Genomic DNA, 25,215 nt, shown 5'->3' on the forward strand with positions numbered 1-25,215 from the left:
ATTGATTCATCTGAATCTGATTCAGAGATTCAGCTGCTGCCAAATCTCTGAATTTCCGAATCACCCAGGCCAGGCCCATCCCCTGCCCCGGTCTCCCAGCCCAGCAATGGCTGCCCTGCCTACCCCAGCACCTGGCACTTGGGAAAAAAAAGCCCCAGCTCACTGGGTGCTGCCAGGTGGGAGGGGGCAATCCCCATTGCCTCCCCACTGCATGGGGGACTCTGCAGAAGCCCCCAAGCCCCCCATCTCAGCCCCCACCCCAGCGGCTGCTCCGCCCGGTGCATCTCTAGCCCTTTAAGAAAAAAAACCCTGAAAAACCCTGGACTCATCATTGCTGCCAGTGGGGGGGGGGGGGGCAATCCCCACTGCCCCCCGCCAGATGGGGGGCTCTGCCTGAGCCCCCTGAAGCCCCAAGCCTGCTGCAGGAGCAATGAGTCCCAAGGGTTTTCTCAGTCTTTTTTTTCTTAAAGGACCAGAGCTGGGCCGGGCTGAGCAGCCATGCAGGGGCTGGGGAAGTGGGGGGGGAGGGAGTCAGGGGGCTCATGCAGAGCCCCACCATGCAGCGTGAGCCAGTGGGGGACAGCGGGGATCACCCCCCTGCACAGCAGCACCCAGTGAGTTGGGGCTTTTTTTTAAAGCACTGGGAGCTGGGGCCAGGTGGGGCAGCCACTGATTCAGAGAGCTTTGAATTGATTCGGACCTTTTAATTGGTCCCCTGATTCAATTTAGATTTGGAGATTTGGCCACTGAATTGGGCCGAATCTCCTCCAAATTGAATCACCTGAAGCTTTGCACAGCCCTACTATATAGCTTCAAACAGAGACTTGAATGGCATCTGCTGTGATCTTCTTATCACTGTGCAACTATCAGTGACCCTAACATTGCAGAGTCAGCTACACCAGCAAGTACAGACACACTTCCAGATACTGTTGTGGTGCCTGTGATACGTTATTTAGAGAGGTCATAATCCAGCCCTTACACTTAGTTTGTAGTAAATTATATAATTAATAGAAGTAGAACATTGATATTTCTTTTATTTTTGTGCATGCTCTTTTATACCACAGGGAAAGGAATTGGTAGTGCCCAGGGACTGAGTAAAATCTTTTTTAAAAGTTTTGAGCCCTCTAGTGGCTGTCATGATCTTTTATTTCCAACAACCACTGGAACTCTCTTAGTGAAGTGATGCATGCACATAGCTAAATTGTACAGATTATATATAGTGTATTTACAAAGCTGTTTGGATCCTCAATGCTCAAGTGGTTCCTCACTATTATTTATGGTGTGATGACTATTAGACAGACTAGAAGGAAACCTTTAGGTTGGGGAACCATTGGCAATAAGATATACTTACAGTAAGAATACAAAAACAATTCTTCATCACTCTGCATGTGAAGAACAAATTCTGAAGCCTATTCAAGTGAAGAATCTCCATTTAAAAAACCTTAGCTAGCCAAATATTATTACATGAAAGGTTTTTTTATAGAAAGTAAGTAAAAATGTTGTACGTGCTAAATATACATTTCAGAAAGGGGAAACACATAGGCTGGATTTTCAAAGGAGATGAAAAGAAGAAAGTAACAAATGCCACTGAAGTTATCAGAGCTGGGTACCTAACTCCCTTTGGCTTCTTTAAGTCCAGCTGTTAGAGCTTTTGATTACATATTGAACAAGCCAGTGGATTTGTCTTCCAAAGTTTAGAGAGCTTTCATCCAGGATGCCTGAAAACTTAGATCCAGATTTAGATTATATAAATCTCTAAACTTTGGGGAGGTGTTTTGAGTTTAAGTGTTGGTTTGGCCTATCACATAAATATGACACTTTCCAAAAATTCTAATTAAAATAAAGATTTGACTTCAAATACTGGACAAATCTAGGCATATCTGAACTCAGGCTTTTGATTCAACATTACTTCCTTACAATTACAGCACTCAATTTTGTACTCAGTTTTTTTCTAGGTACATTAGCACTTTCCAGCATGACATGAGATTCTTTAATTGTTATAAATGAATTTTCATTTTTCTAAATGAAAGCATTTACTATGTTTCAGTGGGGATTTGATTATTTTCCTTTGAACAGGCAGAAACTTTTACCAAGTATGACTGTCCTTAGAATTATTGTGTGTTTGCCTTAGAATGATAGCAGGGCTCCATGCCCTGCTCAAGACAGTATCGTCTGTGTCTAAATTATCCCAGACAAATGTTTTTGTAACTTGCATTTAAAAACTTCCAGTGAGAGATATTCCAAATTTCACTGAGTAATCTGTTCCCGTACTTTTACCAAACTAAAACTGAGGCAATTTTTTCCAGTATTCATTTAAAAATGTTACATACCAAGTGTGGGCATGAAGAAACAATACAATTTTTCTGGGACGTATACAGTGTGAATTATAAAGTGATTTGATTAGATTATATTAAAAGTAGATATGTACTCAGTATTCACATCTAGAATGGGATCTGAATCTAAAATTCCTCAAGCTTTAGGTACTCAAGATTCTGGTTTGAAATAAATATTCACAACAGGGTCCAGTAGAATATGTCCCTTAAATTCACAGCATTCCCATCCAGGTGTCAGTTTGAAGAACAAAAATGACCTTATGGAAATTTTTAAAATAAAATTAAATAGAGATCGATCTCTCTTTTAATTTTTTTAAACAAACGTACAGAATTGGGTACCATGGGTATGATTCTTTATTAAATACTTTAAACTGACTTAAAATGTTGATTAAACTATAATTTTCCTTCAAATTCGATGGATTAGGTAGAACCATTTCTTTAAAAGTCTTTTGTTTTCTTCATTATTCATTTAAATAGAATTTTTCGGTAAAAGAGAGCTCTTAGAGTTCTGTCCAGTCCTTATTCTGTCTATGTGAAGCACGATGTGTCCTCAATATATAGTGCAAGAATTATGAATATCTTTCAAAGTTTGGATCTACTTATAGAAAGGAGAATGACAGAAGAAGAATCTTTTTCAAAAATGTTGGGGAGAACTGTGACTGAGAGCAAATGGAAAAAGAGAGGAACATGAGTTAATTCATTTTGAAGAAGAATTATCTCTACAAAAATATGAGTTTGTGTTGAGACTGGAAAATATAGGAAGATTTAACTAAACAAAAACCAGGAGGAAGAGGAAGAGAAACTTTTTTACAAGATACACAATCCATGATCAGTAGTCAAAATTAAAGGATGTGTAAATGTTTGTTAAAAGAACAGTAGTACAGATAATGAGTTTGTTTTACACTGTAAAAGTACACGATAAGTTTTAAAAGGAGTTTTACAGATTTTGAAAACAAGTTATAATTAACTACCAAATTATGTTTTGTTGAAGCTCATTTTTGCCTAAAGTAATCATACACCATATCAGGAAAGCAGTAAACAGCCTATATTTGTTTTATATAATTCCAGATATTTACAACGTACCCCAAGGTTTGGCAGAGCAATGCCTCAGGTGCTAGCAGCATAGATTGAGCACATATTTCACAATTACATTAAACTGATATTGTTGCATCCATCACTGTGTAATCTTAAACATTTACTCAGTACAGAGTCCATAAACATTTACAAAAACACTCTTGTTCAACAGAAGCCAAAAACTGGCAACAAAAAGATCCCATTTAATTCCAGGAGTAAAAGTTGGGCTGGGATGGTGCAGGTGCTAAGGTACACACGTGACAGCCCAGAGATCACAAGTTCAAAGCCATAGCAGAAGTGCTTACAGCATGGCCTGTCAGATTCCAACAAAACTGCAAATTCTGCTAAATACCTTGTCACAAGGACATGAAGAAAGGAGTAAAAGTCAATGCTTTACTTTAGCAACAACATTGCAGTTAGCAGGAACTTTACAACCTTATAAATTTTGCCTTTACTATAGCTTGTGTCACAGAAGTGTACATTAATTTTGCACTGAATCAAACATTCTATTTATGATGTTTGATCCAATGCAAATTAAAAAGAACCCATTATAATAGTCAACTTGGACACGCTCACTATAGACAAAAAAAACCCTCTGGATAATGACACAAGAAAATCAATAAATGCGTCTATATAAAACCCCATAATTTCTGTTAATAATCATATGCACCAAAAATAACAGGCACAATACAATGTTTTTCAAAATCAGTCATGTTGTATTCATATTTTTTCACATTACTGCTAGTCTTCCATTAACACTGATTTCCCCTCTGAAATATTAGGGATTTTTTCAAATTAATAACTTGCAAAGAAGTCATTGACATGAATGTTTGGTTGTGGAGAAACATTTTCATGGTAACAACCTTTAATGAAATGATATAGAGATTCCATTGAAAACAATGATGAATTCAGGAAGATTGCCATGAAATCTGCTGCATTATCAACAGTTCAAGTATTTCATGACCACTGCATTGTCATGCTAAGGTATATTGTAGCTGTAATAAGGAGATCGGCCCAAACCTAATCTCTGGAGCTAAACACCTCTGAATTTTGATAAAGGCTACAGCTGGATCTGAACTCTATGTCTTGAGCTCACCTCTAGTACTGTATTCATAATTATTCTTTTTAATCTGTTCATAAGCATTTGTTTATTTTCAGACTCTTTTTATACCTATAACTTCTGTTACCTTTTGCTTTGTTTTCTCCTGGTCTTTTCCTGCTTTTGGACCCTTGACTTTATTTCACCACTGTGGGCCAGATCATCAGCTGCACTCTAGAATTTTTTTCTTGCAAGGCAGCTCTCAAGATCATGAATCCAGGTACTGAGTGTTCTTCCCTGCATAACAGAATCCTCTATTACATAATGCCCTTTCTGCCGTTTGGCAGAAAGGGCATTATGGGGGTATCTGTAGATCCCTGAAAACCTTGGCTGCTCCTTAGGTTTTACTCAATTTACTCCAGAGGTCTGATCCTTAAATGCACAGTCCAACGTGGGTTTAAAGCCCTTTTTTTCTTCAACGCCCAACTGTGCTGCAAATGCAGTTTGACAGGACCAGAAGATCTAGCCCAACAAGAACTTTTAAGTCCAAACCAATTAATGAGAAATTTGTAAAGCTCTTTGAAGATAAAAAGTACTGTATAAGTGGCTAAGTGTTAATATTATTATAGAAAAAAATCAACTTGATTCTTTAGAAGTCCTGTTTTCATCTTCTGGTGATACCAACTTTTTCAGTATTTTTAATATATAAGTGAATCTGTGTGATATCAGGTATATTTTCCTGTGTTCTGCATATTACTAAACTAAAGGTTACTTTTAGGGCAATAAAAATATTAAAGAAGTTTTAAAACTTTTTCTTATAAGCTGTACATCAGAGAGTAGACAAAAGAAATCTATTATGTAGTGTAGTAAATTCAATTTTGTACCATCCATTCTCACTGTCATATTGACTTATTTTTTAAACATTTTTTTTAAGAATACTTGAGACGTGAAGAAGCACTTCAGAAATATCTTCTATCACCCTTGTTTAAAGGTGATACTGATTTGTGTGAGAACAATGCTACTAAATTTGGGTTCTTAAGACACACATACATTAATCTCCCATAAACCCTCCTTCCATCCAAAACATGTTATTCTAAAGGAGAAGGTTTGTCCATTTGAGCTCTTCAACTCTTTATTACTGGGGACTACTGTTTGTGCCTTTACTCAGTCCCTACTCCATTCAATCAGGCTGTGGACTAGTCTCACAGGGGAAATGGTGCAAGCTGCATTGCATGGGACATTTAAAACTAGAAGAGACAAGACTATTGAAAATATACAGGAAAGAAGAATGTCACACTGCAAGTAGATGGACTGGATGACTTAACAGGTGTAATCCATCTCTCACACGATAAGTTTGCCATTCTCTGCATGAAAGGAAGAACAGGAGGCTTGCTAAAGTACTAACAGGAATGCAGGTCCACTGAGTGACCACAGACACTCACTGTGGTTCACAGCAGCTTCTGCTACCCTGCTCCTGAACCCAAGCATATCAGTATCATGCAAAATTTTACCTTTTTTTGTGCTGAATTTTTTGTGTCCCACACATGGAAAGGAACAACTCTGAAAAGAAAGAACTGCAACCAATTTACAATGCCTAGTCAATGTACACTGTTCTCCCCTCATGATATAAGAACATTCATGGCAGTTTGGTATTCCCCTGCCAATATAATTTCTCTTCCACTTTTTTCTTTTTCCACTGACAGAAAAGCAGCATCTTAAAAGTCTTCCTGAAAGTTTTGTTACAGAGAGCATAACAGATGGGGTTAACAGTGCTATTCACGTAGCACAGCCAATAACCAAGGTGCCACAGTGTTACTGGGATGCAATCAGAGCAGAATGTGGAGACCAAAACCATTATGTTGTAGGGAGTCCAAGTGAGGATAAATGCCAGAAGAATAGCACTTAAAGTCTGGGCTGCTTTGCGTTCTTTTATCAGGACCATTCTTTTCCTTTTTGTGATTTGGTTACTTATATTTGGATCCATGCTCTTGATGGAAGGCTCTTTTGACAAAGCAGCAGAACAGGGAGTTATTTTTACTTTTCGGCAACTGCTATTTGTTTCTTGGGTGCCATCAGCCTTAACCACCAAGCGGAATTTGTAGGCCACACATTTTTTACTTTTTTGCATATGGCCTTTGGCTGGAGATAAAAAGTATTTCTGGGTTTCAAAATCATTTTCCTCAGGCTGGTCTTTGATAAAATCTTCTTTATTCTCTTCCTCATTAAATTCTTCTTCCTTATCTTTCACTGGGCCTTTGTAAGTTACTTGAAAGACAGAATCAGTGGCATGTTTGTCCTCTTCTTCTGAGGATGCATAGCTACTGCAGGTTGTTAGCTGGTCTGCCTTAGACCAGTCATTACAAGAACTTGGTGTCTGAGAAGCTTTCACTGTGGCTGAAGTGCTCCGACTAGATGAAGACCAGGAAGCCTGACACCTTTCCCTTTTGGCTAAATTCTGTTGCTTGCAACTAAAGCAGGACTTTAGAAGAGTTTTCTGGGGCGTTATCATCTCAAGCTCTGCTATGGAATCAGACCCTTGAAGTTCAGCAAGGTCCTTGGTACGTTTCTCAGTTTCTTTATAAATACGGCAATATAAAATAGTCATCACTGACACCGGGATGTAGAAAGCAGCAATTGCAGTACCGAAGGTGATAATAGGTTCATACAAAAACTGGATTTGGCATTCTTCAGGTGGGACTGTTCGCTCCCCCACAAAATACTGCCAACATAAGATTGCAGGTGCCCACAAAATAAAGGAAATTAACCAAGCTAGACCAATCATGATGCCAGCTCTTTTGGGTGTACGCTTAGCTCTGTAGGTTAAAGGCCTTGTGATAGAAAAGTATCGATCAAAGCTGATAACCAGCAGATTCATTACTGAGGCATTACTAGCTACATAGTCCAGTGCTAGCCACAGGTCACATGCCAGACTTCCAAGAGACCAATGGCCTATTAGTATATATGATGTGTAAAGATTCATAGAAAATATTCCAATGATGAGGTCTGCACAAGCAAGGCTGAGTAAGTAGTAATTGTTAACAGTTTTCAGTTGACTGTTGACTTTGAAGGATATCATTACAAGAATGTTTCCCACTATAGTTATTAGGCTTACAATTGCTGTAACAGTAGCAATTGTAATCACTTCCCAAAGGCTATGCCCTTCCAATTGTTTGTGGTTAATGGAAGTACTGTTTATAACAGTGGAATTGCTGTATAGATTTACTTCCATTCTTGTTCTTGGTATATTATAATCAGGATATTAACACTGTTGCAGATTATTTTTTGTATTTGATAGGAGATTTTGAAGACACCTGTAAAAATTAAAGGGGAGGGGGAGGAGAGGGAGAGAAAGAGAGAACAGCTTATTAAATTGCATTGGCTTTTCATTAGAGGTAATCAAAAAAAATTGTAAAAAGTTCCTATCAGATTATTTTAATTCTTTCTTTGCATTCTAATTTCTGTTCCTCCTGTCATACACATACATTAAACATACATTTTAGGGAAATGTACTTTGATAACATGCAGGATTTGTGATATTTCTAAATACCACCAAAATGACTATTGTTTCTTAAGACATTCAGTCGTGTTGACTCATGTCTTGAATACTAAAGAGGCATGTCTACACAAGACATTTACTGCAGAGTTTGCTAATTAGTTCCACAGTTAGCATCTTGGCTTCTACATGTGCGGCTCTATTAGGTCACAGAAAACTAATAAACTCTGCAGCAGGTTAGTACTTGTTCATGTAAGTACTATTGTGCTGTGGAGGTTTTTTTGCACAGCAATGTATGTGTAGACGCTGACCTGGCTGGCTGGGGCACAAGGGTGCTTTGGTGTGGGGGCTGCCTGCTGGTTAGCTCCATAATGAAGCACCCTCATGCCCCAGCTACCCGCTCTGCAGCATGTTGAGCCAGGTTGGATCAGCCCTGGTCTGGCAGGGTGACCCCCTGGGCCTCCTGCCAGCTGGGGCTGCTCTGAACCACTCAACAGGCTGTGGTCCCAAGCTTACAGATAAACACAGATCCCAGGAGCAATACATTTTGGCATGATACATGCCAGAGTTTATCACTTCACATTAATATGCATGTATAGACACTCCAAAAGTCATGTTCTTAATCACATGTTGAGTACAGGTGCATGTACATGTTCTTTTGATGATGTGTAGCTGCTGTAACAGGTATTGACACACAACACATGTTCTTAATCACATGCTCTTATCCACCAGACATTAAGCTTCACAAAGCCTGAGACAGTGTTCTATGAAATTCGTTTTAGAAATTAGTGTCATAGTCACGTCAGTTCTTGCCTCTTCTTCTTTATAGCTAACTGCAGCTCTTCAAAAAGAGCAGGAGAGGGATAACACAAAATACCTTGAGTTGGAATAGTGGTTGCAAAGATGGACTACCCAGCAGCATTGCACACTGGCACTGGTCTGGGCGTTACCAACAATCCACACTTCACCTGGCTACAGTTCAGACACTGAAGTTTTATGCAGGTAGACTTTTCCACAACAAATAAACAACTAGTACTAGCAGAGATGGGGCATACAGCAATCACTGCAAAAATATATAGCAAAGCATCAGACATCACTGTGTCTTCTATAGTTACCATCCCTGTTTCTAGCTAAAATATATATTTTCAAGCAGGGCTGCATGTACAAGTTCCATGAAAAATAAAGTACCTTCTGAGGAAAACTAATCTGTGAATATTGTTGAAATGAAGCTAATATTTGCATTACTTTGAAGAATATTCATAGATTCATAGATGTTAGGGTCAGAAGGGACCTCAATAGATCATCGAGTCCGACCCCCTGCATAGGCAGGAAAGAGTTCTGGGTCTAGATGACCCCAGCTAGATGGATATCCAACCTCCTCTTGAAGACCCCCAGGGTAGGGGAGAGCACCACCTCCCTTGGGAGCCTGTTCCAGACCTTGGCCACTCGAACTGTGAAGAAGCTCATTCAATATATTACCAATAAGGCAAATACTGAATGAGCAAAACCTGAGATGTTGTCAGAGTCTATTTTTTGAGGAGATAGCAAGTAAAAATATGACAACTGTCTTTTAAAACATTTATGTAGTTTAGATATAAAACAACTTGGCTCAGATTTAGTCCCAGAGTAAAACTTGTAGTAATAGTATTACTTTACATGCTAAATATCACTTATTTTAGGACAATAGTGAATCTGTTCTAGGTTTGTGCTTTACTTTTGATTATAGAGGATAAGTCCTTAAAAATTCTAACCTTGCAAAGAACTGAAGAGGTTAGTAGGAAACACATTTGCGTCTGTACTGAAAATAGAAAATGCTACAGTCAGTGTGCATGCATATATAAAAAGCAAATGCTGCAATGTGTGTGTGCATGTGTGTGTGTAAAATGGAAAACTAGTTAGTGTATGTACATATGAAAAAGAATAAATGCTGCAGTTAATGTGTGCATATAAAAAGAAAATGCTGCAGTCTGTGTGTGCATGTGTTTCTTTAAAACAGAAAATTTACTACAGTCAGTTTGTGTGTGAATATGCATGTTATATATAGGGGTATGGATACATACATAAACTTCCACCCTTCTATGGTTTGGAATCATTCAAATTCATGGGGCTATTCAAACATTAAAATAATCTCTAAGTGGAAATGAATTAAGCCTGCTGTGTTTAGTGTCAGAATCACCTCTCCTTACTCTCTGGCCCTTGTGAAGAGCAAAAGTGCAATGAGGCTAAAGTGAGTCTTCTCACCTTAATACCATGTATTATTATTATCCTCCGATCTTACCCAACTACCATATTTACTCAACTACAAGATGAGATTTTCCTCCAGACACCATGGCTAGGGTCAAAAGTTACACATACATCAGTTTAAGTGATCAGAAACTGGTTTATACCTATAACAGAACGTAAGTTTCATAAACCAGCATAAACCAACATAAACCAGTTTCAAAATGACCAAAACTGGTTTAAAATAACCCTGGTTGAATATAGTATGAGACTTAAACTGATTAACAGTTTATGCAACTTCTGTTCCAGATCCCTTCCTGGTTTAAGTTAAATCAGAGTCCTCCAGCATCCCAGTCCTGGGCTGGGCTGTTTGCTCCAGAGAGCTGGGCTGGCCTCACCCCTCCGCTCCCTAGCCTGAGCAGGGGCTGGGACCTGGCCAGATGCTGGCCCACTGAGGCAAAGGGAGCACGGAGGGGGTTTATTCCTCCTCTCCCCTGGCAGGGGACTGTGGCCCCTGTCAGCCATTCCCTCCCTCTCCACTCTAGTGGCAGGAGAGGGAGCATGGCCAGAGACAGCAGGCATGGCCTCTGCCATCTACCTGCCTTGCCAGCATCTGGGGCTGCAGGGCTGAGCCGAGGGCTTGCAACTGCTGCTGAGAGTGGAGGAAGAGGGGCCAACCCGGCTGGGTGGCTGGGGCCTGGGCCCTTCCCAGGGGGCTACAGCTCAGGCTGGGGTTGTGGGGGCTGTATGGCTCCCCATGCCCAATCTGTGCAGGGATGTCATGGAGCCCCAGTCAGCTGAGAAGGGCCCTGTGGGGCCAGCCCATGGGGGCAGGGCCCTTCCCAGCCTGCTGCAGCTGCATGACAGCCCAGCCTGGCAGTATGGGCAGGGGCTGGCTGGAGAGTGGGTTTCCTGGGCCATCTTGGGTGTGCCAGCAGGCCCCGAGTCCAGCAGCTGTCACAGCACCCCTTGTCCTGTGCAACAGCTGGGGCTGCAGGCACACAACCAGCTGTGGGCTGGCTCGGGCTGGGGGGCGTTATTCTGCCCTCCTCACTTCCAGCTGCTACTGCCGTGGCTGCGCTGCACCATGCCACTCTGGTTGGGGGGAGGGGCAGGAAGCTTCAGCCCTGCATCTTCTGCCCAGCACGTGGAGCTCTGACTCCAGCTCCTGGATGCCTTGGAAGGCAGAAGGTGCCTGGGTGGAAGGCGTCTGGGAGCTGCAGCCAGAGCTCCATGTGTAGGGCAGAAGCTGCCAGGATGAACCTCCTCCCACCCACCCCTGCCCCACCAGGGGTGGCGTAGCATCAACAGGAGTAGGAGAGGGAGGAGCCGCTGGAGGCAAGGGGAAGCTGGCTTGGCTTGGCAGGGCTGTTTTTTTCCCATTACATCCAGCTGCAGCATCTGCCCCTGCTGCACCATGCAGCACTGCTTGGGGCAGGGGGAGCTTTCTTCAGCCTAGCAGCTGCAGCTCAGCTTCTGGATGCTTTCCTTGCGCTTCGCCTGCAAGGGCTACTGAATGCGTGAGGTGGGCGGAGTGGGTTGAAAGCAGCGGGAGCTGGAGCCAGAGCTCACCGAGCTGAGCTGAAGCTGCTGGGTTGAAGAAAGCTCCCCCAGCCCTGAGTGGTGCTGTGTGATGCAGCAGGAGCCACAGCTGAACGTGATGGGAGAACAACAGCTCTGCCCAGCCCGGCAACTTGTACCCTGTGTGTGGAGCTCCAGCTGCAGTTCCAGATGCCTTCCACCCAGATGTCTTCTGCCTTCCAAAGCATCTGAGAGCTGGAGCCAGAGCTCCATATGCTGGGCAGAAGCTGTGGGGCTGAAACTCCCCCCCCACCCAGAGCGGTATGGCACATCTGTGGCAGCTGGAGGTGAGGGGGCAGAACACCCCCCTGCTCCTCCTGGCGCCGGCCAGCCTGCAGTTGGTTATGCATCTGCAGCCCCAGGACAGAGGGTGTGGCTGCCAGGTTCAGGGCCCACTAGTACCTCTGAGCTTGCCGGGGAAGCCCACTCCCCAGCCAGCCTCTACCCATGCTGCTGGGCTGGGCCGTCATGCAGCTGCAGTGGGCTGGGAAGGGCTCTGCCCCCATGGGCTGGTCCCGTGGGGCCCTTCCCAGCCAGCTGGGGCTCCATGATAGCCCTGCCCAGCTTGGGAGCAGGGAGCAATCTGGCCCCAACCCAGGATGTCCTTCTGCATCCGCCCTCAGCAGCATCTGCAAGCTGGCTCAACTCAGCCCTGCAGCCCCAGCCCTGGGTGGATAGCAGGGCCATGCCAGCTGGCTCTGGTCAGGCCCCCTGCCACCCAAGCAAGAGAAGAGGGGAAAGCTGGGCAGACCCTGACTGGGACGGGGTCCCATGCCCAACTAGAGACAGGGGAGTTTAATCCCCACCCCTGGGCCCCTTTGCCTGTGGCACTGCCCTAGCAGGTGTCTGGCCTTAGGGACCCCCTGACAAGGGCTGTTCCCCCCTCCCCCTCTAGGTACACCCCAGCTAGTGTCCCTGCAAGCCAGGGTGGGGGTTTAAACCCCTCCACAGTCAAACTTAGCCCCTGCAGAGGCCTGGTCACGTTCCCATCAGCTTCCCTCCAGCCTTGTGGCTGCTGCAAAGGGAAGGGAGGGCTGCTCTGGCACCTCTCAGCTTTTAGCCTGCGCCAATACAGGCATGTGAGTTTCCCTGACCCTAACTTAAACCCTGGTCTAGTTGTTTGGCCTAGAGGGGCATATGTTTACCCTAGAGCCATAGAATTGCAAGTTCAAGCCTGGGTGTGTGCCCAGGCTCCTGGCTAGACCCCTAGGTCCAGGAATTTTTTTTCTGAGGGAAGTGGTGCTGGCTCTTACTTTGGGGGTCTTTAAGAGGGGGCTTGATAATTACCTAGCTGGGGTCATATGAGCTCAGACCTACCAGGGGTCATATTCATTCCAGCCCAGGGCAGGGGGTTGGACTTGATGATCTACTTAGGTCTCTTTCGACCCTACTTCTATGAATCTATGTGCCTGCATTTCCAGAATTAAACATTAATGTCTGTGCACTTGCAATTCAGTTCAGTCTTTGCAGGTTAGACTAACCTGCAAAGACTGAATCAATTCAGGGTCTGGCTTTTTCAATGTCTGTCCCTAGCCCATGGTGGGCAGGGAGGAAACCTTGTCTTCTAGCTTCATGTGCTGACTGGGGAGGCAGAGGCTCAGCTTTGGCTTCAGCCCTGGGTCTGGGGTTAAAGCCAGAGCTGAGCTGTGTAGTAAAAAGATGTTAGCCCCCATAATTTTGCAGTAATGCTTGAGCAACAACCATATGATAGAAGTGTCTTATGACCATCTTATGACCCTTTTGTGTAAAGATCAGGAGGTCTAATGTCCAAGCTGTGGTTCTTACTGCTTGCCTTGCATTTTGAAATCATCTCTGTCCAGTGCCTTAAGGTTACGTTAAGATAAGAAGTTACTAAAGTTTAACTAACTTTGTTGAAATTGCTCTTGTCTTCTGAGCATGCTGCAATTCTACCTTTGAGTGCGCACGTACTAACCCTGATAAGTCACATTAACCAATAACTAGTTAAGTACAGCCTACAAGATAAGACGTCACAATTAGGAACTGGTACTGCAGCCAATAAACTTCTAGTACGTCAAGACTCTGTTGAATGTAAGCTATAAAAATGTGATTCCAGGCCGGACTCATCGTCGGCCCTGATTTGAGCTCTCTGCTCCTCGGTCGAACTGTTTGCAAACAATAAACCTAGATGGACCCAGCCTGTATGTGTGACTCTTTCCTTGAGGGTAATTGAACAAGCCTCCAGGGGAACGAAACTAGCCGTTTTGGCAACAGCTGTAGGGCTGTGCGAAATTTCACCATCAGTTTTGTTTAGACCTGTTTCAAGGACCTTAACAAGGATGTGGTAAGGCTTGAGAGAGTCCAGAGAAGAGCAAACCATATGATCAGAGACTTGCATGGCAAGCCATACAAGGAAAGGCTGAGGGACCTGGGACTCTTCAGCCTGAAAAAGAGAAGGCTGAGAGGGGACTTGGTAGCAGCTTACCGCTACATCAGAAGCATATATCTAGGGCTTGGGGAAAAACTGTTCACCAGGGCACCCTTGGGGAAAACTAGGAGTAATGGTTGCAGCCTGGACACCCTAGTCGTGAAGTAGTTTTTCCTAATGTTGAGCCTGAACGGAGCCTGAAATGATCTTCCAGGAGTTTGTGACCATTACTCCTAGTTTTCCCCAAGGGTGCCCTGGTGAACAGTTCACTGAGCCCTAGATGTACGCTTCTGATGTAGCGGTAAGTCTGCTACCAAGTCCCCTCTCACCCTTCTCTTTTTCAGGGTGAAAAGTCCCAGGTCCCTCAGCCTTTCTTCAAACGGCTTGCTGTGCAAGTCTCTGATCATATCAGTGGCCCTTCTCTTGACTCTCTCAAGCTTTACCATGTCCTTGTTAAGGTACGGAGCCCAGAACTGGATGCAGTACTCCTGCTGCGGTCTCACCAGTGCTGAGTAGAGCCGAGTAGAGCAGGACAATCACTTCTTTGCAATGGTTTTGCTGGAGATGCATCAATTGATGCATGCCAGCGTATTGTTGGCCCTGCTGGCTACAGCATCGCACTGCCGGCTCATGTTCATACTGTGGTCAATAATTACCCCAAGGTCTTGGTGACAAATAATGGGGGATTTTCAGTCCTGCTGCCTGATGAGAGGCAGCAATTTCACAAGCACCCATGACATGAGTTTTGCCTGTCAGCAGCAGCTAGGGGTGCAGGGCCCCAGAACCCTCCTGCACCTATCTCCTTTACAGCTGGCAGGCTTTGTGGCTGCAGCAGGGCCTAGCAGCTAGGCCTGCAGTTGTTGCTCCCCTGCCCCAAGACAGACATGGTTGCACAAGCACCCATGACACGAGTTTTGCCTGCCTGTGGCCAGAGGTGCAGTGTCCCAAAACCCAGAACCCCTGCACCCATCTTGTTGACAGCTAGCAGGCTTTGTGGCCTCAGCAGGGGCTAGCAGGCCTGCAGCTTTCACCCTGCTGCACCTTAACACACACAGTGTCACCCATGTCACAAGTTTTGCTTGTCTGCAGCTAGAGGTGCAGTTTCCTCCAAACCCCTACACCTATCCCCTTGAAACTTACCAGACTTTGTGGCCTCCACAGGGGCTAGCATGCCTGCAGTTTTGACCCCACTGTCGTAACACATACACGTGCCACAAGTTTTGCTTTCAGGATATTGGGGTGCAGTTTCGCCAAACCCCCTGCACCTATCATCTTGAAACTTGGCACACATCATGCCCTCAGAAGGGGCTACTATTCCTGCAAGTTTCATCCAAATCTGGCCAGAAATAACAGTTATAGCCTGTTTTGACCTTCCCCATTATATCCTATGGGCAAAACGTTGAAACAGGGTCAAAACGGCTAAATGTTGTGATGGAACAAAACAGTCGTTTCGACTCGAAACAAAAGTCGAAATGGACCACTGTTCTGTCGAAACGTCGGTCAAAATAGAACGCTTCTGTTTTGCATAGCCCTGAGTTGCTGCCTGCTCTGGGCTGAGGTGGCTTGTGCAGTGTGAGAGGGGGGCATGAGGTGGAGAGGGAAGGGGGAGTATGCAGGGGAGACCCAGGATCTCACTGATTTCCTCCAAGAGAAAACAACCAAACTACTACATTCGTTTTCCTTCCATGTCTGCTTGTTTTCCTTCTTCTCTTCATCTCCAGTAACCTTTATCTTCTCTCTGGTTACAGACACAAGTTTGTCTTCTCCTCTCCTCCTGTTAGTCCTCTATCACATGCTTGAGTGACCCTCCCATCATCCACCACACACACCAAAGTCCCTGTTGACTTCTTGGGTTAACCTCAGAATTTGTACTCAACCCTTATCTTAAACGTTCACAGCTCTTCACAGCCTGTTTCCTGCATAGTTTCATAGTAGCTAGGGGCAGGAGGGACCTGAACAGATCATCTAGCCTGACCCCCTGCCACAGGAAGGAATGAATGCTGGGTTCGCAAGACCCCAGACAGGTGATCGTCCAACCTCCTCTTGAATTTGCCCAAGGTAGCGGCGAGGACCACTTCCCTGGGAAGTTGGTTCCAGATTTTGGCCACCCTAACTGTAAAATATTGCCTTCTGATCTCTAACCTAAACCTATTCTCCATCAGCTTATTACCATTATTCCTCATCACCCCAGGTGGTGCTGGGGAGAAAAGGGCTCTGCCTATTTGCTGTTGATCCCTCCCTGATGAGCTTGTAGGCAGCCACCAGGTACCCCCTCAACCTCCTCTTGCTGAAGCTGAACAGGTTCAGGTCCCTCAGTCTCTCCTCATAGGGCCTGCCCTGCTGCCCTCTCACCAAGTGGGTGGCCCTCCTCTGAACCCGCTCCAGGCTGCCCACATCCCTCTTGAAGTGCGGTATGCAGTAGTGGACAAAGTACTCCAATTGCGGCCTGACCAAAGTGCTGGACACAGTACTCCAACTGCGGCCTGACCAAAGTCACCTAGAGGGGGAGTATCACCTCTCTGGACTGGCTTGAGATGCACCTTTGGATGCATGACAAGGTATGACTGGCCTTGCTGGCTGTGGTCTGGCATTGGTGGCTCATGTTCATCTTGGAGTCAATAATGACTCCAAGATCCCTTTCCGCCTCTGTGATTTTGGGAAAGGAACTCCCCAGCCTGTATGTATGCTGTGGATTCTTTCCCCCAAGGTGCAACACCCTGCATTTATCTACGTTGAACCCCATCCTATTCTCATCTGCCCACTTTTGTAGTCTGTCTAAATCTATTTGCAGCCTCTCTCTCCCTTCAAGCGTGTCCACCTTGCCCCACATCTTAGTGTCATCAGCAAACTTGGACAGCGTGCTTTCCACCCCCTTGTCCAAGTCGCTGACGAAGATGTTAAACAGCACAGGCCCGAGGACCGAGCCCTGGGGTACCCCACTGTTCACATCTCGCCAGGTGGAGTATGACCCATCCACCACTACTCTCTGGGTGCGCTCCATCAGCCAATTTTTTACCCATCCAACTGTGTAGGCATCAATGCCACAGTTGCTTAATTTATTGATGAGGATGGGGTGAGAGACAGTGTCAAAGGCCTTCTTAAAGTCTAGGAAGACATACTCTAGCATTGGCCCTTCAGTCCACTGCCTGTAATCAATCCATGACAGCAATTTCCATCACCCATTTGTTAAAATGTCAAACAAGCACCCATATGTGCTTTTCTCTTGCTGCCCCTAATGCTAGGCAGGTGCTTCCCATAAACATCTGAAAAGTTAATTCATGTTCCTTAAGATCGCCTCTTGACATTTTCCCTTGCTCTGAACCTATACCCACAGAAAAACTTGATGAAACACCTACTGCTGTCTATATGATGCTGATTAATACTGTCTCACATTTTTCTCTTTTACTCCCATCTGTCTGAATCCATCTATTGTCTTGTATTGTGATAGAGTTGGAGTGGTGTTGTAGCTATGATGGTCCAGGAAATATATGAAGCAGGAAATGCTTTTTTGTGGTATCTTTTATTAGACCAACAGTATAGTTGGAAGAGATGTTGGACAAGTTTCAGGATTTATATTGTGAGCTCTTGTGTGCCTATTGATATAATACCTAGGCTCACAACAATTATGGTTTATAAATATGCCCCTACCAATAATAACAACACTGATCTCTCTGTGAAGAACTGTCCATGGTTCATTATCTTCTTTACATACATTGACACAAGCCATTAATTTAGGGAATAATAACAACATGCGTAGCAGCTCTTGCTTTGGCTGACTGTGACCACAACAGACTGCTGTGGTAGCCATGAACAGTGGTAATACTGCAGAACTATTAACAAGCCCTAAATAGTGTAGGGAGTGTTTATGCTGTTGGGGTTATGACTGGGATGTGGGTGATTGGACCTTGACTCAGGAGACCAGGAACAGAGAAGACCAGAAATGAACAAGATCCAGATGAGATGACAGAGTCAATAATCTCTTGACTCTATCATAAGCAGGTGGGTCTTCTGAGATCTGTAAGGGACCAAGACATAGGCAGTCACTCTGACTAGAACAACTAGCCGTGGGGATCGGGAACAAAAACCAGGGATCCAGGTCAGAGCCACTAGCCAAGGGATCCACAGTAGGCAGCTGTAGCTGTAAGAGACCAGGACACTGGGTTTGGTAGTCATGGATGGTTATCAAATTAAAGCCATAAACCAAGAGCTACCTGGTTCCCCTGAAGACAGGGGTCTGAACTAGAACCAGGAACAAAGGGGTCAGCAGACTGGCAAATCTACAGGAAAAGGGTCTAGGCTAGAATCTGAAATCAGCACGTAGGAACCAGGATTCAACAGGCTAGAAGCAGGAAAGTAAGAACAAACAATCACAAATATGAGGTGAGACAGAAGCATCTGTCCTGTTGAATAAACCTGCTGGACACTGAAAAAGCTGCTGCTTATAAGCAGGCAGCCAAGCCCACGCAGGCAACTGGGGCCAGCTGGAAGCAGTTAAATTGTTGGCAGCCAATCCATTCAGGTAACCAGGGCCAGCTGGGGGCAATTCAGCCTGCCTGCTGCCCTGACATATGCCAGCTCTGCATCACAACATTTCCTTTAATGCTGTAGTCATTGGATATACTAGCTTTATAGATTTTTCCCCAACTGGTTGTGTGCATGTATGGGGACTTAATGTAATTGTTTTGATTAATGTCACACAATTTTGTGCCATATAAGCATTATTTTAATGTGGCATCCATTGTGGTGTGTACTTTGTGTCATGTGAGATTTCTCTGCGGCTATCTATTGTGGCTTGTGTTTTTGCTTGGGAAGCCAGTGGCCTTGTGTCCTGTGTGAATAGCTTGGTGTGATCATGCACTTAAGTATACATGGGTGGTACAGAATGTAATAGCCATATTTCAAGTATTATGTCTCTTGTGATGGTGGTGGTGGCTGCAACAGTTGCACAGTAACACAAACTCCAGCTGTGAATCGTGTCACCCATGCACTCTGAGGGAGTTCAGCACTGCAAGGACGAGACACCCCGCCTACACTCCCTTCTTGTGACGTGGAGCAAGCCCATGAGCCTCACGATGCTTCGAGACCCTTGCGGGTGATGATACTGTATGTGCAGCCAGGCCCACCCTTAAGCTGGCCAGCATAGAGGACATTCCGGTTTTCTGCTACTCTGTCCTCTGTTGATACGAAACCCGATGCCTTTATGTCCTCTATTTTTCTAAATAAATAAATAAATATTTCTGTAAATAAACGTCCTCTATTTTCTAAAATAGAGGATGCAAAGGCGTCAGGTTTTGATCAAGAGGACAACCGGGCTGTCCTCTGTGACGACCACCCTACCCACTGTGGTGTGGAGGCATGAGCATCTGGGTGCCAGAGGTGATTTGCCATGGCCCTCACCACTGTTTTCTGGCGTGTGAAGCTCCGCAGGGATGGATGGCTCCGGGTCGCAGGTGTGTGCGGGCCTCACAGCCTGTTTCCTCTGGAAAGCCCGCCTATGCGGCCCCGACCCTTTCCCCAGAAGGCCCACGCGAGAAGCGCCGGCCCCGCGCGGCACCCTAGAGCAGGCGAGCCCCGCCCCCGCGCCCGGGCGTGGCTGGCGGCGCCCAGCTCTCGCTGCAGCCGGCGGCCCGTGGCGTTTCCGGGAGGAGGCGGGACGCGGAGCCGGGCGGGGCCAGACCAGGCCAGGCCGGGCCATGCAGGCGGAGCGCGGCAGCGGACGGCCCCGCCGGGAAGGCGGCCGCCAGGGGCGGAGGAGGCCCGGCGGCGCGGAGCGGGCGGAGGCCGACAACGGCTGGCGAGGAGGCGGAGGCGGGGCCTGGGCGAGAGGCGGCGCTCGCGGCGGCCGGGGCCGGGCCCGGGGGGAGCCGCGCGGCCGCGGGGCCGCCCCTGCCCCCCGCTTCCAGCGCCGGGTAAGGAGGAGACGGACCCGCCCCGAGCAGGCGCTGCGGGCTGGGGGGGCCGGAGCCTGCCCGCCAGCCACCTCCGCCCAGCGCAGCACTCGGCATCCCCCTCCGGACGGATCCCCGCGGTGTGCGGGAGAGCCGGGGGGCGGGCAGGCCATGTATGTACTCAGCATGTGCAGTGCACACGTGCCCCCCCCCACACGTGCTCGCTGGTGCGCGCACAGCGCCCTCGCGCTCTCCGGCTCCAAGCCTCTAGCAGTGACTCGGCCCCCGCTGTGGCACCAGCACCTTGGGCTGCCCAGAGACGCTTTCAGGGGTGTCAGCAGCAACGGGCGCGTGAACCTGATTCACAAGATGAGCCCAGAGGCTTCCCAGAGGAACCCTGAGCGTTGAAGCCCCCTGCCCTGCTGTCTGCCCGGGTGCGCTCTGCCACAGGATCGCGTGGTGCTTTCCTGGTAGCTGGCCCGCGAGTAAGAGCTGGCATTTTCCTGAGGGCTGCCTAGAGTCTGCAAGGCTATAAGATGCAGATCTGCCCTGCCTTGTAGGTGTATGTTTTGCCACATCCTGTGGGAAGCATCTGTGGGTTGCAGGCCTGCAGGCAGGGCTGTGGAGCGGGTGGGAGGTGGCATTGTGGTGCGGACCGGGTGCCCTTGCTGGTTTTAATGTAGCAGAAATGGGCAGCAGTAGCAGTGAGGGCAGAATGACCCGGGAGGGGCTTGTTTTCTGGCTGTTCGCCTGTGCTGAAGTCCACCCCATTGCGTCTTCACTGCCCCCATTACTTACACATGCCAGGTTAAAGCTGGCACCACTTACAGCACGTCTGAGCAGACTCAGTTGAGTCTGTTGGAGCGGGGTAATTACCAAGCTCCAGCATCCTCCTGCATCTTGTGTATCAGCATCCCCGCGCTTAAAAACGTCAGCAGGGGTGCTTCATCTAAAGCTTGTCGAATAAGCTTTAATTCAAGTGCATCTGCCACCATTTTTAAGCACAGTAATGTTGAGACACAAGACGCTGTGGTGCTTTGATTAGAGTAGCTCTCGGAGCTACTCTAATTAAAGCGCTGCCCTCCCATCCCCAGAGCAAAAGTAAAAGGGTCCAGTATGCCCACCTGAGCTGCACATCACACTTCTGTTTTGCTGTGCAGACCCACTCTGAGAGCACACTTTACTTATCCTGCCATACCTTGCCATCACCCCTACTTGTGACTGAAATGCACTTTGTAACTGCAGTCTTATTTGGGAGCAGCTGGTTCAGTGATACTTGTTCATACTCTTAAACTGCTTTTACCACTTCTAGATGAATCATTGTAACATTTTACAGATCTTACTAATGCCAATGAGGGCCTTAGAACAGTAAGGCAATTTGCTAAGGCTCCAGAGATGCGAGTTCAAAACTTGCTCCAAACTAGTGTCATAGGCTGCCTCCAACTGACGTAGCTGTAAATGGACACCTGATTATTCCATCTAGGAAGCTGAAGAAGGCCAGACACAATCCATCTGAGCCACTGGCTACACAAATTGGTGTGCCTCAACTGTACTAGCCTGAGTGGCTGCTTGGCTTGTGACTTTTTTTTTATATTAGTGCCAGTGGATGTGACAGCATAGGTGCCCCAGTATAAACAGGCTGTCAGCTACTGCCCCATTTTTAGTGTCGGAGGCTGTGTGTAGACGAAACAAGGGCCATGTGTGCACAACGCTTTAAAGTGGACTAAATGCTCTTTCACTACTTTAATGGTGTCAGTGTTTGTATGCATTGGTGGTGTGTTGTGCATTAATTGCAGCCGCTGTAGTAAATTTGGCAGTGTAATGTGCCTTAAATGACTTGGAGCAAAGCACCGGGCTCCGTGCAGCTATGGGGCTCTGCAGGAAACCCTGTAGGCAGCCTGGCAGCAGCCCGGGAAGGTAGGCGAGCCTGATCTTTTTCTTCCCCCCTCCCCTGGAGCCTGCCTGAGCTGTGTGGGGGCCCGGGGCTTCCCTCTGTGGCTGCAGTGCCCCCCGGGACTGCCCAATCTGGGTGCCTGCTGGCAGCTGCCACCTCGGGGTGGGACTGCTGCTGCCACAGAGGGAAGCCACAGCCCAGGGACTGCTCCACCTTGCTGGCAGCTCGTCCTCCCCACCCCGCCACTGGAGAGGCAGGTAAGTCAGCGGGGTGTGTGCACAACACGGAAGTTTAAAGGGCCCTAAATTGAAGCGGTGTTTTTAAAAACCCACCAGTTCAGTTTATGGCCAGTCTTTCATCTACACACGCCCTGACTGACTAGACTTCAAGCCTGTGTAGCAAATTGGTTTCAAAAGGGATCGATCTTCTGCATTAGTGTTCCCTGAGTTGCGTGTGGTCTTAATCACCAATCCTGCAGTAAACAATACTTGGATAGACCTAAGCATACCCACAGGCCGCTCCAGGATTTTGTAGATGGGGGTGTAGGAACAGCAAACAGTGCTGCCAGGTTGGCTGCACTTCCCTGCTCTCAGGTTCCCCTGCTCCTACTGTGGGAGCAGTGGTCAGTGGTTTTTTAAAGTCCCCAAAGAATCCTGCCCCCCCACCTTTTTCCCCTCTTTTCTCTGCAGCACAACCCTCCCCCCAACCCTGCTGCTGCCACTTCTGCCCCCAGCTGAGCCGGGTTCCCTATGCAGCTTGGCTAGATTGGGCCAGGAGTGGCTCTGGAGCTCCCCTCACCCCCTGTTCAGCTAGGGGCAGCAGCAGGTGGGGATGTGAGGGAGAATGGGAGGGGAGGGGGTATGTTACTGAACATAGAGAGGTGGTAAGGTTTACCTGCTTCTGGGCCTTAATAAATAGTCCCTGACTGCTGTTCCCACAGTTTAGTCTGAAATGAGGATGCAATTGTGCCACTGCACCCCTTACGAATCTGTCTGCCCCGAACACATTATATTGTAGAATCAGGATGTTGAAATGTAAAATGAAGCTCCGCATTAGTACTGTTCTTTAAGGCAAGGGCCAACTATTTTGCTTGTATACAGTATGGAATTCCTTGGCAGTGTATATACATGCATATGTCTGGAGTCCTATTTTTGAGGAATAAGGCCTGCTTCCACCTGAGGAACACAGGTCTAAGGGGTGAAAAGGTCCAATAGCTATACTACTTGAGGAAACCAGTGTTTTTGTGTTAGATCATTTGGACATGCAGGCTTTTATTTAATTCATTAGAAAGCACTTTTACATTTATCTTTGTGTTGTTCTTTTTGAATCTGGATACTCCTTATATATACTCTTTTGATAATTTTTGATAACTTTTAACTTTGAGGAGATAAAATTTAAATCACAGTTTTGTATGAGTATTTGAAATCTAGTATTGTTGGAATTAACTCCATAAGGTTTTCTAAATCCAAAAAATTAGAGACTTAACATTTTTTCAGTGATTTCTTTCAGTTTGCTTTGTGCGTGTAATAGTTTTATTGATATTCAGGTACTTAGTTTGTGCACTAGCATCCCTTTTTCATTGCTGATTTTGTACTAGACTGTTTTCTCAAGACCATATCTATACAGTAAGGTTACAGTGCCTGGCAGTAGGACTCTCAAGTATGTTGCACTGTTCTGGTTGGACTGGTGAGTGCCAGTGCCAGTTAGGAGGGGTGTGTGAAGTAGACCCTATTTGATTCTGATTCGGCCCGAATCAGGGACAGTGATTAGATTTGTTGATTTGGATCACTGGCCCTGATTCGATTTGGCTGAATCTGAAGATTCAATGCTGATTCAGACATAGGCACTCTTTCCCCCCCCCCCCTTCCTCCTCCCCCCCACAGGGGCACTAGTTGCTGAGCTGGGGGGATGTGGGGGCCCCCCGCGTGCTCCCCGGCAGACTTGTACTGGACCGGAAGTGCTTCTGGTCCACTTCCGGGTCTGCTGCCAAGCACGCTGGGGAGCCCCCTGTGCTTCTGTGGGACACTCCGTGCGCCCCAGCATCACAGCATTCACAAGCTGCCTGCTACCTAGAGGTATGTAGAAAAAACTTTTAAAGCTGTGTCTATGTCTGAATCAACTAATCTTTCCGAATCGATTTGGAGGGTTCCGATTCAATTTGGAGAGATTTGAGTGTCCTCTGATTTGATTCGGATTTGGAGATTTGGCCACGGAATCGGGCTGAATCTCCGCTGAATTAAATCAGGGACCGAAGCTTCGCACAGCCCTACCAGTTAGTCCATGCGGACATGACTGCATTGCTTTTGGTTGAAGTAGCAGCTGGGCTGGAGGAGTATAGGCTGCTTGAGGGTACTGCTGCCAGGTATGGTAAATTTACTGTGTAGACATGGATTAGGGCAGGGGCGGGCAGTTATTTTGGGCGGAGGGCCACTTACTGAGTTTTGACAAGCCATCGAGGGCCACATGACAGGCTGCCAGGGGCAGATAAATATTAATTTTCTAAATTTTTGAGGGGCCCTGCGGGCCAGATAGAATGGCCTGGCAGACCGCATCCAGCCCCCGGGCCGTGTTTTGCCCACCGCTGGACTAGGGGTACTGAAGTGATTCATGCATTTCCCATTGTGCTGCATTAGAGTTCATTAACTGTTCAGCTTTGTCTGTACTAAAGGAATTTCACTGTGTGCTCCCAGAATAGCTATAACACACCTTGTGCTCACTCATAAAAGTATTCCTGATTGTGTGTATGCCAACTAAGTCAGTGATCCACTGCACATTCTGCACTCTGCCAGTGACACTGGGACCGAGATGTCTGATGGAATAGAATTGAGTACAAGCACAACTTTCAGACTTGGCTCATAATTCTCCTGCTTGTGTTCTGGAATTGTTGAATAAGGACCCAGAGGGCACAGCAGCTCCCCTGCAAGTGCTTCAAAGACAGTGCTTACCTCCCATTTCCTTCCTCAGCTAGCTCTTGGTACTTCCTGGTACCTATGCAGGAAGTCCTGGGGATACTCTAGAATCTGCTGGGGAGTCCCATGAGGTTCCTCCTGTCTCCAGTTTCTTGTGTTTCGTGTTGTCACTCCAGGTATTTCCTGAGCCTCATGACTTACTCTCAGTTCCTTTACTGTGGTCCTTGTCTGGCATTGGAGAGAACTTTTGTGCTTTGATTAGGACTTTTTTTAATGTGTTATACATTGGACTTAAAATGGCGCATGTTGTCTCTTGAAAATAATTTCAAACATAGATTCTTACACAAAGTTTGTAAAACTACATCTTGATTTCATGTATAAATTCTTTGCTTAAACAG

The 25,215-nt window shown here is 46.5% G+C and overlaps 2 protein-coding genes across 2 annotated transcripts in view; one reads left to right on the forward strand and one right to left on the reverse strand.

The window, feature by feature from the left end:
• Positions 1 to 5,591: 5,591 nt before the first annotated feature.
• On the reverse strand, positions 5,592 to 7,675 carry CHRM5 (cholinergic receptor muscarinic 5). The gene has a single exon (XM_006260241.3). The coding sequence runs from the start codon at positions 7,673 to 7,675 to the stop codon at positions 6,083 to 6,085; it is 1,593 nt and encodes a 530-aa protein (XP_006260303.1). The 3' UTR covers positions 5,592 to 6,082.
• A 12,105-nt stretch (positions 7,676 to 19,780) lies between these two features.
• Positions 19,781 to 25,215, forward strand: part of AVEN (apoptosis and caspase activation inhibitor) — a 189,847-nt gene continuing 184,412 nt past the window's right edge. Inside the window, exon 1 of the mRNA XM_014595458.3 lies at positions 19,781 to 20,035. Within this exon, the coding sequence (XP_014450944.3) occupies positions 19,820 to 20,035 (216 nt within the window). The 5' untranslated portion in view covers positions 19,781 to 19,819. The remainder of the gene's footprint in view (positions 20,036 to 25,215) is intronic.

Source organism: Alligator mississippiensis, chromosome 2, assembly GCF_030867095.1.
Source record: "Alligator mississippiensis isolate rAllMis1 chromosome 2, rAllMis1, whole genome shotgun sequence".
NCBI classification, from domain to species: domain Eukaryota; kingdom Metazoa; phylum Chordata; order Crocodylia; family Alligatoridae; genus Alligator; species Alligator mississippiensis.

What these genes read in the sequence shown, in the direction of transcription:
- CHRM5 (XM_006260241.3), bottom strand. Translation starts at nt 7,675, where the DNA reads ATGGAAGTAAATCTATACAGCAATTCCACTGTTATAAACAGTACTTCC.